The 14,842-nt window shown below is 35.1% G+C and overlaps 1 protein-coding gene across 1 annotated transcript in view; it reads right to left on the reverse strand.

Moving 5' to 3' along the window:
- The window catches only part of CEP192 (centrosomal protein 192), a 170,615-nt gene that overhangs the window by 44,567 nt on the left and 111,206 nt on the right, over positions 1-14,842 (reverse strand). The window contains exons 36-41 of the mRNA XM_069099474.1: positions 9,872-10,054; positions 6,462-6,552; positions 5,557-5,733; positions 2,991-3,251; positions 2,156-2,274; positions 441-550 (exon numbers count right to left, since the gene is read on the reverse strand). Coding sequence (XP_068955575.1) covers positions 441-550; positions 2,156-2,274; positions 2,991-3,251; positions 5,557-5,733; positions 6,462-6,552; positions 9,872-10,054 — 941 coding nt within the window. The remainder of the gene's footprint in view (positions 1-440; positions 551-2,155; positions 2,275-2,990; positions 3,252-5,556; positions 5,734-6,461; positions 6,553-9,871; positions 10,055-14,842) is intronic.

Raw genomic sequence — 14,842 nt, forward strand, 5'->3', positions numbered from 1 at the left:
ATTATCTTCCTTCCTACTTCCCCAACCAGTGAACTATTATGACAAAGAGTTAAAAAGAAAGAGAAAAAGAAATTCAGTAAGACTAGCCAACATATTGAGTTATCACAGTATAATGCAGTATTCCACATCCATCTTCCCTTTCCTCTGAAAAGAGTCTGCCTGCCTCAAGTCTTTTCACACTCCAATCCATTCTCCATTCACTTGTAAGTGTAATATTCCTAAAGTGAAGATACAGTTCATTGAGACCCCTGTTTTTTGGGCTATAACATTATAAAATTTGAGCAAATCTTCATCATGCAAATCAAATACAGCAAATCTACAAAATTTTTTAAAAACCGCTGACTTTAGATACTGTTGAAAATAGCAAACGAGATTCGTCTTAAACTCTTATGGTGTTTTGGGGTTTTTTTTGTTTGTTTTTAACAAGGAAAAGTGCCTACCTTCACTTATTAGCTGCTCATCTTGAAATGCTTCATCAAAACAAATGTTCTTCAGCAAGCTATGTTCTGGAAGTATGTGTTCTACCACTTCTGGCTTATGTGACAGAGCTCTGTGAAAAGATTTTATGTAAGATAGGTTTAACATATTCATATCTTGAAATACATTCTCGTGTTTATTTGACTTTTCTATGAAAGCATTCATCTTGACTTGTTATGTACATCAGCTTCCTGACGTCATGGTACTCTCTGAGAATGAAGGACAAGCAACAAATACATTTGTCATGACATTCATAAAAAGGGAAAGAAAAAAATTTATTTTAAAAAGGTGTAAAATATTGAAATAGAGTACTAGACAAAGGAATTTCACATGGATAATGCAATGAATATGACCCACAAAAAATGGGTGGCTAGTGTGGAGTGCACAAGGAAGTTTGAGAGGACATCAAAGTATACACTGAAGTTCTTACAGAGGTCAGAGAGAAGAAGTCAGTGAGTCAAGTGCACTCAACTCCTTGGAAAAGCAGGAAAAGAGAAATGAGGTAAGTAGAAAACTTATAAGGAGAAATACGGTAGGATGAAAAGCAGGAGAGGTCACTGAGTGATGACAGAAAAGGAGACCTGATAATGGTCCTGAGGAGCAAGGGACGTGCCTATTCTTTGTGTGGGACCAGTCAGCGTACAGGAAACACCAAGAACGCCTAGTGTGGAATGAGGAGCCAGGTATATCGTACGTTGCTGAAGGAATCAAGTGTCTATGATTGCAAAAAGATGTCATAAATATGAGAAGAAAAGGTTTAGGGTGAAGGGAAGGATACTAACAATAAAATCAGGGTTCAAGAGGATACAGTGTAAGGAGAAGTAAAGTATGGGCTTAAAAACCAGGATTAAGTGAATGGGAATTGAGTAGGGATGGCATCGTGAGAAAGTTTTTTATTCTGCCTTCATATGAACTTCTGTATGTAATCATAATGCTGTGATTTTGTGAATTTTTATAAAGATTTGTAAACCTCAAAGTGCTCTATTAATAGTGTATTAGATTTTTATTTATTTTAAACAAATAAAGCAGATACAAAGGGTCAAGAGACTTTAAGGCAATGCCCCCTGAAAGTTAAACTTTATTCACATAACTAAAAATTAAACAATTAGTGTTTAAAAAATAATTAAAACAAGTTAAACATCTGATTCTTTAAAAAGAAAAAGAATCAGATCAATACATAGAAGGGCATTCAGGAATTATTGGAGGTAAAAAGGAGTCAGTAAAAATTTGGCAGATTGAGTCTGGGCTGGGAGAAAAGAGAAGAACACATTAAGGGTAAAAGGTGCAAGGGTGAGGAACCTACAGCCTGAAGGTCACATGTGGCCCTCTAGGTCCTCAAGAGCAGCCCTCTGACTGAATCCAAATTCACAAAACTTGTTCTGTGAAAGGGCCGCAATTGAGGACCTAGAAGGCCACATGTAGCCTCAAGGCTGAAGGTTCCCTACTTCTGGGAATATGTGTCCTGCACTTGCTAAACACTTCAAAAATATTTCATTAGATCCTCACAACAACTTGGCAAGTTAGGTTCTATCTCCATTTGACAGTTGAGGAAACAGAAGCAAACAAAGGTTAAAATGACTTGCCCCAGGTCACACACCAAAGGAAGAAGAGAAGGAAAGATGAGCTTGCCCTATGCTCTGTCTTCTCTATCTTGAGTAAGAATAAAAAACTTACCAACCTTCGATACTGCTGTCTTGTTATTTCATCTCCACCAAAAAAGCATATTGTTGACAATAATGATGTTGTAGTTTGACATTTTTTCTCCTTTTCAGCTGGATTATATATTAAAGTGATGATCTGATTCCGAAAAAAAAAAAATAGGAACTTTTAGAAATAGCTTTCTTGTGTGAAAGGGCTTTGAAAGGGCTTTCCCTTTGAAAAACTTTCTATAAACTCAAGTAGGTCATGTTACATTTTTCACTGAATGGAAATGATAAATGGTCCCAGTTATGTTCCAGTCATCTTCTCATCAGCTGCATTAGCACCATGCCCTGAAGGATTTCACCCTTTAAGCTCCAGGACTCTAACCCTGAGGTTCCCCAATGTTCTTATTGGTGAGTGACTCACATGATTCATTCCTTTTCAGAGTTCCTAATCATTTTTTCATCAACTCTTTGACACATTTTATTGTTTTGGAACCATTATAAAAGTAACATGGACACTGCTACTGGAAAGAACACATCAATCTTCTTTATAACTCCAATCACAATCCCTGTAACTTTTTACACCAAAAATACCTCTCCTTAGTCATCACTTGTGTTGTCTTCCCCAACTCCTTGAGGGAATGGACTGTCTTCACTTGTATTTCCACTGCTTATCACAGTGTTTGGGACATAGTAAGCACCCAATAGGTACTTTTAAAAATTTAATCATTCATGTGTGCATACATGATTCATGTGTACTTAATCTTTTATCGAATAAATATCTAGCTATAAAATTTAAGCCTCTTGAAAAGATTTTAAAAAATTAAGTCTGGAAAACTAATCAAGTTTTCATGTGGAAATTATACATACCTCTTGCGCTCTTTCCTTGAGCACAAATTTATCTGGCAAAATTCTCATCACTTGAGGATCTAAGACAACTTTTGTTTGAGAGTCCTTAAAACATACTGCTTTAACATAGGCTGCTCGAGAACCTGTATTTCTCACAGAAAAAACAATTCTGCTTTCTTTTCCAGGTACTGGGCCATTTACTGTTACCATGTAACTATCTGAGAGTTTTTTAACATCCTCCAAAATAAGATTACTTGTTCCTCCATATCCAGACAATGGTATCTAAAAAACAGAAAATATATACCTAAAATTTTATTTTGTAGAATCAGAAGATAGCAACACAGGAATTTTATAAAAGTACAAGTCTGGTAAACTTTTAGACACAACAGTTTTTGTTCCTTGGTTACTAGTGAAGACTTAATGCTAAAAGAATCTAAGAACTGCCAAAAACAGTCATCAGTGAGGCTTTGTCCTAAGAGGAAAAATAAGAAAATTACAAAATGAGTAGTATATACTCATAAAAATATATTTATACTATTTGCTAACTAAATTGATACCCTTAGTTAAAAGTAGCTAGCTGAGTTGGGAAAGGGGAAGTCACATGCAGGAGAAGTCATAGAAACAGTCCAAGTTCAACTAACAAAAGCTGACAAAACAAAAACAGGCCAAATTGAGGCTTGGTGAGGTTATCTATTGAAGTTGAGCAAACTTCAAAAAAGCCCACAGCTTAAAGGAACCTATTCTATAACTTACCCTGAGCTGAAGAAGAAATTCTATTTCCCCCCATCTTTTGCCATTTCCCCTCTATGCAACAGAGTCTTTCTATTCCTTTAAAACAAAGCTCAAGCACCTGCTTTTTGCATAAAGTATTTCCTAATTCTGCATATGCTAGTGTCCTCCCTCTCACAAACAACATTGTACAACTTTATATTTTGCTGCATATTCTTAGATAGGTACTTTTATCCCTCAAAGGAATACAAGCAACTTGAGATTAGGGATCTTTTTTTTCCCTTAATTTTTGCATCCTGAGTCTTTAGGACAGTGCTGGTACGTAGTAGTTGCTTAATAAATGCTCATTGACTGACTGATACAACATACTCGATATGGAAAATTACACACAAACCATATTTTCTGCCTTCTAATACAGGGATCCTCATATATCATGATGCTAAAATCAGAGTTCATAGTTTGGGAAAAAGTGTTTCCTATGCAAAGGATGTAAACAAGACTAATGAAGAACTAGTCAACTTACTAATGAACAAACATTTCAAACACTTTCTTATAAGCAAATAAAAAAAATTATGGTTCTAATATATTAATAAAACTGGTCCCCTAAAGACCCTCTATAATTTATATTGTGTTTCTTAGGAGTTAGCATTTCAATTTTTGCCTCTTGGTCTTTTTATATTTAATTCACTACATAATTCAATTCAATCCACTTATATGCTTCTAAATAAGGAGGGAAAATCAGAAACTTATTTTGTCCTAGATCTATAATTTCCTCATCCAATAAAAAAACTCCCTCTATGAATGCACATCCAAACCTTTTCTACAACTTGTAGTCTTATAGCAGCTATGTCAAACTCAAACAGAAACTGATATCTGTGACTGCATATTGACTTAGAAAACCACAATTTAATATTATCTATGCTGGACTGTATTATTATTTATTTTGTTAAACATTTCCCAATTACACAGCCCAGAGTCTGACACCTCTGTCTTAGAGGATAGATAGCCTAGGGCACGGCCCAAAAGGCTCAAAATCAAAGAGTCATGACATGCCAGAGGTGGGACTTAAAGACAAGTTTTCCCAGCTTCCATGGCTACTACCCATAACTATTATATTTTTAAATTCCTGAAACTATAAGTTATAACTTGGAGCCTTATAGATAAGATGTTGAAAGAAGAGTCTAATCTAAGGGGTTCCTCCTCCTTTATTCATTCCAATGATGTGGAAACACACAGCTTAGTGAAAAGTGTACTGGCTTTGGAGCCAGATGCCACCTCTGATGTTTACCACCATTGTGAACACACTAGGTCACAGAACCTTCTTGGCTCTCAATTTCCTTGCCTGTAATGTGTTAGATAAGACAGCTTCAGGGGTCCCTTTCAACTCAAGAGCTATGATTTTAAAAATTCTTAGGTTTTGAACACCTTAGAGAAAATGCATAGGCTTTCCTCCCCCCAAAATTTCAAAGCTAGACAATATTAGTAAGCCAAAAAAATTTTTAAATTAAGACAGAATAGTACAGTTTAATAATCTGACATATCAATAAATCATGAGCTTGAATAAAACCATTTAATTCTATATGAACTTCCAGAAAATTTGTAATATATCAATTTTCAAATATCTAAATACTGAAAATACAGCTGGATAGTATACTACTTATAAGGGAATCCTGTAACTGAACTTTTTGCAAAGTGAAAGATCCTAAAGTATCAATCTCCTAGTCTGGACCATCACATACCAGATTCTACTTAAAGAAGCGTACACCTTTAGTTTGGAAGGTAATCTAGTAAACAGGTAAACCACTGTCAGGTAACTCAAAGACAAAGAAACTATTAAAACAAGCAAAGTTCATCTTACACTGAACTTAATTCCTGGTTGTGATCGAATTCCTATTTGTTTAATTTCAAGTTTAGCCAGCATACAAGATATTCGGGTTGGTGCAAACAATAAGAAGATGTTAATGTCCTCTTTTGGATGAATTCTGATTTCACAGTTACTTGTTAGTCGTTCTTCTAAACCAAAAGTATTTTGAAGCTACAATAACAAAAAGACAATTATTATATACAACACATAATAATGCAAGCTAAAATTACTGTCATTACAACATCTGACATTTAAAAGATAAATAATGAAAAACTAAATTCATTCTCAGGACAGAATATGGTTATCAGTACTACCATGTTTCCCCGATAATAAGACACTGTCTTATTAAAATTTTTTGGACAGAAAAACACCAGAGGGCTTATTTTAATGAACATTGACAGCAATTTTAAGAAACAGGTAAATGTGAACCAAAAAAATGTACCTTTATTCAATAAGCAAATCACTGGGGAAGAACAGGATGACGCGCTCAGTGCTGCAGCTCTGATTGGATGCAGCTCAGAGCGCGGCGTGCGTTTCACGGGGGGGGGTGCATACACAGGGTACCGTAATGTAGTGTGTAGTGCAGGGGATCACCTTCACTACAGTAGCAATCTCAATAGGGCTTATTTTAGAGGAATCTTACACAGTAAGGGGAAGGCTTATTTTCGGGATAGGTCTTATTATCGGGGAAACACGGTATCAAAGTCTGTGAACTGCATGTTTTTGTTTAATTACTTTTTCTGTCATATAAGAAGGTTTAATCTGGTACAGGGGTGGGAAATGACTGATCTAAGGATAAAAGACCACAAAATTTTTATAAACTAAACTAATTCTCCAAAGACTGCTGTTACAGATTTTCCTAAAAGTGATTTTTAAATTAATAAGAGCATACTACAAACCTGAAAGCAATCCTGATCCTGTCCTCTTATCAGCAGACGTAAACGCTGAGTTGTAGTTGAAGAGTTATTTCTGAGTGCTAGTTTCTGAAGACTTAAAAAAAAATTTTAACAGGAACTTTTTATCTACATGAATATTATTATAACTAGAGACAAAAGCTTTTCACAAATTCATGCTCTTTACTTACCTTTACATAAAGGAAATTTACTCAAAGTAATCACAAATAAAGAATTTCCAAACCAATTTGGCCAACAAACACTTTGGCATATACTGACAGAACCCAAAAATACCAATCAAATTGTGTGAAGTTATGGTTAAATAAACAAGGATAAAAGAAGTTTGAAGGGTTTTGCAGGTGAGGGGTGGGGAGGCAAAAATGGAAGAAATCTGTCTCTTTTCACACCCCCAAGTTGTTACATGTAACAAACATCTGATATGTACCTAACAGCATATTTGATATTCTGAAGGTAAAAGAAAGAACTGATATCTAAATTTTGCCATTAAATCCATATTTATATAACACAGGACACCAGCTTTTCATACAATAATTCAGGAAACACTGCATCATGTTGCGAAATCATTCTGCAGGACCAAGATATCCAAACTTACTCACCTGGACAGCTATATTTTCCAAGACATTGTTTATCATGTTAAAAGTTGTAGCTTTAAATACCTACCCTCACCCTTCTTGCAAAGTTTTACATGAAGTATGCTAATTGAAAAACATCCTAAATTATACTCTATCAAGTTTTTTATGCACTACCAAAAGGACACTTTTATTGTGTCTTCAGTACAGTATAGCTATAAAAAGAAGCAAGAGAATGTGGGAATGTCAAAAATCTTTAATCTCTGAAAGGCCACATGTAACAGCTAAAGATCAAATACCACACTTGGAAAGGACATAACAAATACCTTTTATTCTATTTATTTATACCTTAATCCTGAAGATTAAAGCTTAATTTTACTGAAGTCATGCTTTATTGCCTTGATCAAAATGTTTCCCCCCAAAAAGTTTGAGTTTAATCTCTAGGTATTTAAAAAAGCTGAAATTCAAAGTTAAATCTAACACTGACACTTAATATGAGAAATAAAAAGTAAAGATGTTTTTAAATACTCCATATTTTCTTCAAGTAGTACTTTTTAAATACTAATAAAGTCTTTTCAAATAGAGGTTCTGTTGACCCTGATATAATAAAAAGCTAAAACTCATTTAGTATATATTAAGTTGGTAGAGGCTTCCAAAATTTCAAAAACAACTGATCCTAAATAGATTTAGAATCATTATTCTTGCATAATCACAACACAGAGAAGCAACATCACACAGTGGATAGAGAGCTGACCTCAGAGGCAAGAGATCAAGTTACTTAACTTCTCAAGGACATTCTTAAATACTATAAAACTGGAGCTAAGACATTGATATACAGCACCTAATTGCCTACTATCTGTAGGGAGTTTCCACACTGGAAGTTCTCTACACTGATTAAATCATGTCTAGAACAAAAAAGAGATGGGGCTGAGGGAGCCATTATTAAACACAAACCCTTTCTTCAGAATATACTGGCAATGTAAAGTTCAGCCTTGAGTAATCAAATTATGAATCAATAAGATTATGCTATATCTATATAACACCAAAATTTGAGTGTATTAATAGTCAGTAAAGGCTTTATAATGAAGATACAGCTTGTGAAGTAATTAGTTTTATATAGGATAAATTTAGTATGGTCCTTGGAGCTCTAAGGAAGAACATGGTAACACAACTTCCTTCATATCTCTTCATGTGACATTCTGAGGCAAAGGGAACCAGGTACAATCAATTACGACAAACTTCACCAAAAAACTACTTTCTAAAATCATCCCGTTTCTCCTAAGACCCTTCTCAAAAGGGAATCCTAGTCTATCTTCTACTCATGAAATTGCTCGTTTGCTCCAAAATTACAATATGCCCGTGTCTAATAATATCTCCACTTATAAGCATGAAATGTAGGTTTTAGTCCTTAACAAGGTCAAAAAATCCAGGAGCTATAATGTATGTTAGTAATGACATCCCTTCAATATCACAGATAAGATATACTATTGTAGTGTGAGCTATCCAAGACTACTGTGGCAAACTAACCAGAGTAAGAAAAGTTCAAGGGCAAAAAGGGTAGAAATTTATTAAGGAAAATTTTAGGTTCTACTTGATTTCCTTTAAACTTAACAGAATTGATAGAAGAGAATGAGCACAATTTATTAAATGCTTACTATGCGTCAGGCATTGTGCTAAAAGCACTTTACAAATATCTCATTTGATCAGGTGCCATTTCTTTTTACAAAATAAAAACCATTTTAATGAAATAATATTCCTATGTTAAAGTCTTTGAGACTACTACTAAAGCATGTTAAAATTATGCCATGTTTAAGGTACTGATCACATACCATGTTTACCCTGAATTTTATAGTTCCAGCTCAGTAACACTGAAAAAGTCACTTAATTTTTTCTATGCCTTAGTTTTCTCATTTACGGCAATACCATTATTTTACAAAGTACCTCTCAACTCTCTTCCAGTCTTGAAACAAGATTTAACTTAATGGCTACAGACTTCCTACCTCCCCCCCCCCCCCAAAAAAAAGGACTTCTGGAAAGAGGCCAGTAAGTTCAAATGATAGAAATACAAAATAGGAAAGAATCTGAATGTAAGATTACAAGTGTTATAAATTGATCTTAAGTTGGTGTAAAATAGAGACATCAAACACATGGCTACTGCAAAATTCTCAAGAGTCATTCAAATCAGATTAAAATACAATTAGGAAATATTTAACAAAATAAATAAAAATACAATAAAACAGAAAATATTACATTTTAAAACTAAGTCAATATGCGGCTCACAGGGATCCCTATGTATAGATTATGGCTCCTGTTTCTGAGTGTGACACCACTGGTGTAAAACGTTTTGAAAGTAGCATAGTGCCCTCCATAAACTTAACAGGGAAATAAGATTCAGTGACCAGAAAAACTTTCAGTTATCTGCTGCAATATATCTCTTCCATCAAGAGTGATTCCTGAAGTAATTCACAATCATTTCTGTGCTATTCACTTCTGTTACACCATTTTAAGTTGTCTATTTAAAAACACCTTGAAGCCAGTGACCATGTCTCCAATTTCTTTGACCTCCATCTATAATGTTCAAAGTGTTAGCTTAACTTTCACTGACTACCTGATTTGACAACCAGATATTAAGCAGATAATTAACTAATGATTTTGTGAGAACTTCCTGTAGTACATGACTTTTTCCATGAGATCTTACCAAAAGGTTATTGAAAAGGGGACAATTGAAGTTCAATATACAATTACCATTTTTCAAATGGCAGAATAAAGTAACACAGTAGGGAAGAATATTAAACTATACTTAAGATTTGATGTGTTGATACTTACTGTGTTCTTCCAAGAACAACACCTCCCCATGTCATGAACTGCTTGTTAGATAAAATAGGTGGAACATCTGAGTAGTGAGATGAAGGTGCAGGTGTCTGATATTTGTTTCCTGAAGAATCTACTTCACCTTTCAACACTACTTCATACTGAGGCCCGGATGGCTGAACTAGTATTTTCAAGAGGCTACATATACAAAGAAAAATTTTAACAGCTTGTATCATACTTAGTAACAATTAATGATTTCTAAATATATCACGCTGGGGGCAGCTAGGTGGTGCAGTGAATAGAGCACTGGCCCTGGAGTCAGGAGGCCCTGAGTTCAAATCCGACCTCAGACATTAACACAAAAACTAGCTGTGTAACCTTGGGCAAGTCACTTAACCCCAACTGCCCTCCAAAAGCAAAAAAAATATATAAAGTATAAATAAATCACACTGAACAGTGGTTTCCAACTTGTAAGCAAAATGATCCCCTTTTAAACATAAAAAACCCCTACATACTTTATCATATTAAATCTACTAACAATTTTAAATGACAACTGGGAAAATGCCCCTCTGTGGCTCTGTTAGAAGGGTATTTTGTGGAACATAGGTGTGGAACAAAGGGTTTATAAATGTTACCTAAGAACTTTGTAAAGACCGACCTACCTGAAGTCTAGAGAGAGTGTTACAAGTCAATTTTCTGTATGTTTGTTTTGTTTGGCGAGGTATTTTTTAAAAGGGGAAGGGTGAGGGTAAAGCATTAAAAGATGAGAAAAATCAATTACCCTGACATACAGCCATCAGACTAAACTCCTGATTCCTTAAATTTTATAATAAAATTATATAATCCCCAGCATTTAAGTGATCAAAGGATGTGAAGGAACAGTTCTCAAAAGAAAAAGTGTTATTAGCAATCACAAGGAAGAATGTTCCATGTAACTAGTAGAAGAAGGGAAAATCAAAACAACTTTAAAAGTTTCACAGACACTCACCAAATTGGAAAAGATAGGTGAAAAAAAAACCTGAATAGTCAGTGTTGGAGAGCTTACGGAAAGACAGGCACAATACTGTAGCTGTAAAGTGGTCCAACCTTTCTAAAAAGCAATTGGGAGTCCTATTAAGAAAGTGACCAGGATGTGCATCTTCTTCAGTCCAGAGCTGCTGATACTGTGTATATATATGCCCCAAGAAAGTAATAACTGATATAAAACAAAATACAACTCTTTGTAGCAGACCTGAGAAAAAAGCAGATACTCACTGATTGTGGAATGGCTAAACTTAATGCTGTACATGATGTATTGAAATATTTCTGTGACGTAAGAAATGATGAACATGATGAGAAAAGAATGGGAAAATTTGTATCAAATGATGCAGGGAGGTAAGCAAAACCAGGAAAAAAATATTTTAAAATAACTAAAAATAATATAAATGATTAAAAAAAACCAACCTATCAAAACGGAATACCATGGAATAGTAAGAGCCATTTTATTTTTCCTGTAGATAACTTGCTTTGTATAGATTTGTTTCCATATTGCCTCCCCCATTACATTGTAAACTCTTCAAAGGCAGAGATTGTCCTTGGGCTCTTTGGTATCCTTAGCACTTAGCATACAAAGCCTGGAACATAGCAGGCTCTTAATAAATGTTTACTGATTGATGCTTGATGCTAAAGAAGAAATATAAAAAGGGATAACTCTCTGCTTCTTTACAAAAGTGTGGGACTACAGATGAGGAAAATTTTCTATAATGTAAGACATTTCTGATATGCTGATTAATTTCTGCTAAACTCTCCCTCCCCCCTCCATTTATTTTTTAAATTAAATTCTTTATTAAAAGGGATGGCTCTCTGGGGCATAGAAGGAGGAAGGATATTCTGGAAATGTAAATCGCATAAAAACAATGTATATGAAAATGAAGGAGGGCATTTACCCTAATCTAATAAGAAAATAAACATTAACAAAATAATTCTAATCTCAAAGATTATATGACAGTTGAGGAAGTATTTTACATGTTACACAATGCCTAAGAAAAACAATTTCATTCATAACAGTAATTCTTTTTTTTAAATTTATTTACTATTAGTTCATTCAGTTCCACAAGTTTTCGAGTTCCAAATTTTCTCCTATTCCTCCCCCCCCCCCCCCCCCCATGGCATCATGGAATCCAATAAAGGTTCTACATATACTGTCACATTAAACATTAGTCAAGTTGTAAAGAAGAATTATAACCAACAGAATGAATAAGGAGGAAGAAGAAATAAAACAAAATGAAAAAGATAGAGAGCAAATAGTTTGCTTCGATCTGCATTCAGACTCTGTAATTTTTTCTCCGGATGTGGATAGCCTTTTCCACCATGAGCCCTTTGGAGTTGTCTTATAACCTGGCATTGCTGAGGGGAGCCCAGTCTATCGAAGTCAGACATCACAGATATGATGTGTCTGTAATTGTGTACAAAGTTCTCCTGATTCTGCTCCCCTCACTCAGCATCGGTTTATGTATGCCTCTCCAGGTCATTATGAAGTCTGTCTGCTCTTCATTTCTCATAGCACAATAGTATTCCATTACATTCGTATACCACAACTTGTTCAGCTATTCCCCAATTGATGGACATCCCCCCGATTTCCAATTCTTTGCTACCACAAAAAGAACTGTGTTAATATTTTTGAACATACTGGTCCTTCTCCCATTTATATGATCTTTTGGGGGTACAGCCTTCGAAGTGGTATTGCTGGGTCAAAGTGTATGCACATTTTTATAGCCCTATGGGCACAGCTCCAAATTGCTCTCCAGAATGGTTGGATCAGTTCACAACTCCACCAACAATGCATTAGTGTTTCAAATTTCCCACATCTTTTCCAGCATTTCCTGTTTTGTCATGTTAGTCAATCTGATAGGTAAGATGTGGTACCTAAGAATTGTTCTGATTTGCATTTCTCTAATCAACAGTGATTTAGAGCATTTTTTCATGTGATTCTTTAATTTCTTCCTCTGAAAACATAACAGTAATTCTAAAGTGGAAAAATGCTTCCTTCTGATCAAAGACATAAGAGGAGCTTCATATTTTACAACAGTATTGAGGCAACAAGGCACAGAGACAAGAGGGTTTGTTATCCAATTCCATTTCCAAGGCTTACTCGGGGCAAGTGACTTAACCATTTAGTAATTTCCACATGTGTATAAAAAAAAAGGGCAGGGGTGGGCAGTTTGGGCACTAGATGGCCTCTGGGCCCCTTCTAGTTTTAAAGCTATTATCCTCTGATTCTAAGCCCCAGAAAGGTAACGAGGTATCTATTCTTATAAGTAGGTGAGTAGATATGGGTCTACTAATATTTTTCTGAAGACCTACCTGTATTTCTAAGAAGTCTAAAGATCACCTATGGAGAGGAAAAGGAGCATCAATGGGGTGTTGAAAGTAATCCTTGGGTTTGGTGAGGGAAGATGGTTTATTAACAGGAGACAGTATAAAATGTTTCAGCAGAAAAGATAACTAAATACTTCTACTATAGCCCTCATTAATGGAAATCCCAAACAACACTGGCTTACTTATAATAATTTTATTAATTTCCTAACTAATTCTTTATAGGATATATGAAAAAATCTGTCCTCTTTCAAATTACTATTTGGAACATAAAAGCCCAGTTAGGAAATGAGTAGTGGGTTATTCAGAAAGTGGATTAAATTTGGTGTGAACTATCCAAAAATTGAACACTTGCCTTGAAAGAATGGATTCCTCTTCACTAGAGGCTTTCAATTCAAAGATTTCATATAGAGGCTTTGTGAAAAGTGTTTGGATTCAATTGCTATCTCTTCTGTTTTTCTTAAAAGTAGAGATAAGGGAAAATTTGGACCCACAAGCACAAAAATGTTTACAGCGGTTCTTTTTGTGGTGTCCAAGAACTGGAAATCGAGGGGATGCCAAGAAACTGGGGAATGACTCAACAAGTTGTGCTATACAGGGAGCAGAAGCAGAAGAACACTGTACACAGCTGCAGTACGGGAGGGCTGATTTTGATAGACTTAGTCCTTCTCAGCAACGCAAGGATGTAAAACAATTTCAAAGAACACACGATGGAAAATGCCAGCCAACAACCAGAGAAAGAACTACCGAGTCAGAATAGAGAAAGGAGACTATTTTCTTTTTCTTTTGTTTTATTTGAATGGGTTTTTTTTCCTTTCTTATGGTTTTTCCCATTCATTATAATTCTTCTATGCAACATGACTAAAGTGAAAGTGTGAATAGGAGTGTATGTGTTGAGCCCATATCAGAATGCAAGTAGTCTTGGTGAGGGAAGGAGGAGGGAAGACGAGGAAATTTGAAACTTTATGTAAGCAAATGCTGAAAATTAAAAATAAATAATTTAATTTAAAAAATAATTAAAATGAGGATACTGGCCTCAAAAAGAAAAAAGTAGAGATGAAGATGCAGAGTTTCAAAGATCGAAATTGAAACATTAAACCTTATGAGGCTTTCCTTTTAATTAACCTAAGCAGTTGAATTAGGGAGATATGAGCCACCTGTGGCTGAAAAGGGTAGCCAAACACTGAGAAAACATACAGCCTATGTTTTGTTTTGGTTTTTTTGCTTTTTGGAGGGCAACTGGGGTTAAGTGACTTCCCCAAGGTCACACAGCTAGTTTTTGTGTTAAGCGTCTGAAGCCGCACTTGAACCCAGGTCCTCCTGACTCCAGGGCTGGTGCTCTATTCACTGCACCACCTAGCCACCCCTAGCCCATGTTACTATAACAGAAAAACTGATTAAAAACTGATTAACAAACCAATAAGATCTAACTCCAAGATAAGAGTTATCACTCGTTGAGCATATATGAGTCACATAACTGGGTAGGCCTGAGATGTAAAAACCTTCAAGATTCACAAAAGTATAGAAATGAGCTAAAGTTCAACAGAAATAGGATTTCAATCTTTAAAGAACTATAGATTTTGCTAAAAAATGTATCAGATACTTGCAGCATTCAAAAAGTTTATCTGAAGT

This window comes from Petaurus breviceps, unplaced genomic scaffold, assembly GCF_028583685.1.
Source record: "Petaurus breviceps papuanus isolate PSGF00001 unplaced genomic scaffold, PetGlider_PUasm1.0 38, whole genome shotgun sequence".
NCBI lineage: Eukaryota > Metazoa > Chordata > Mammalia > Diprotodontia > Petauridae > Petaurus > Petaurus breviceps.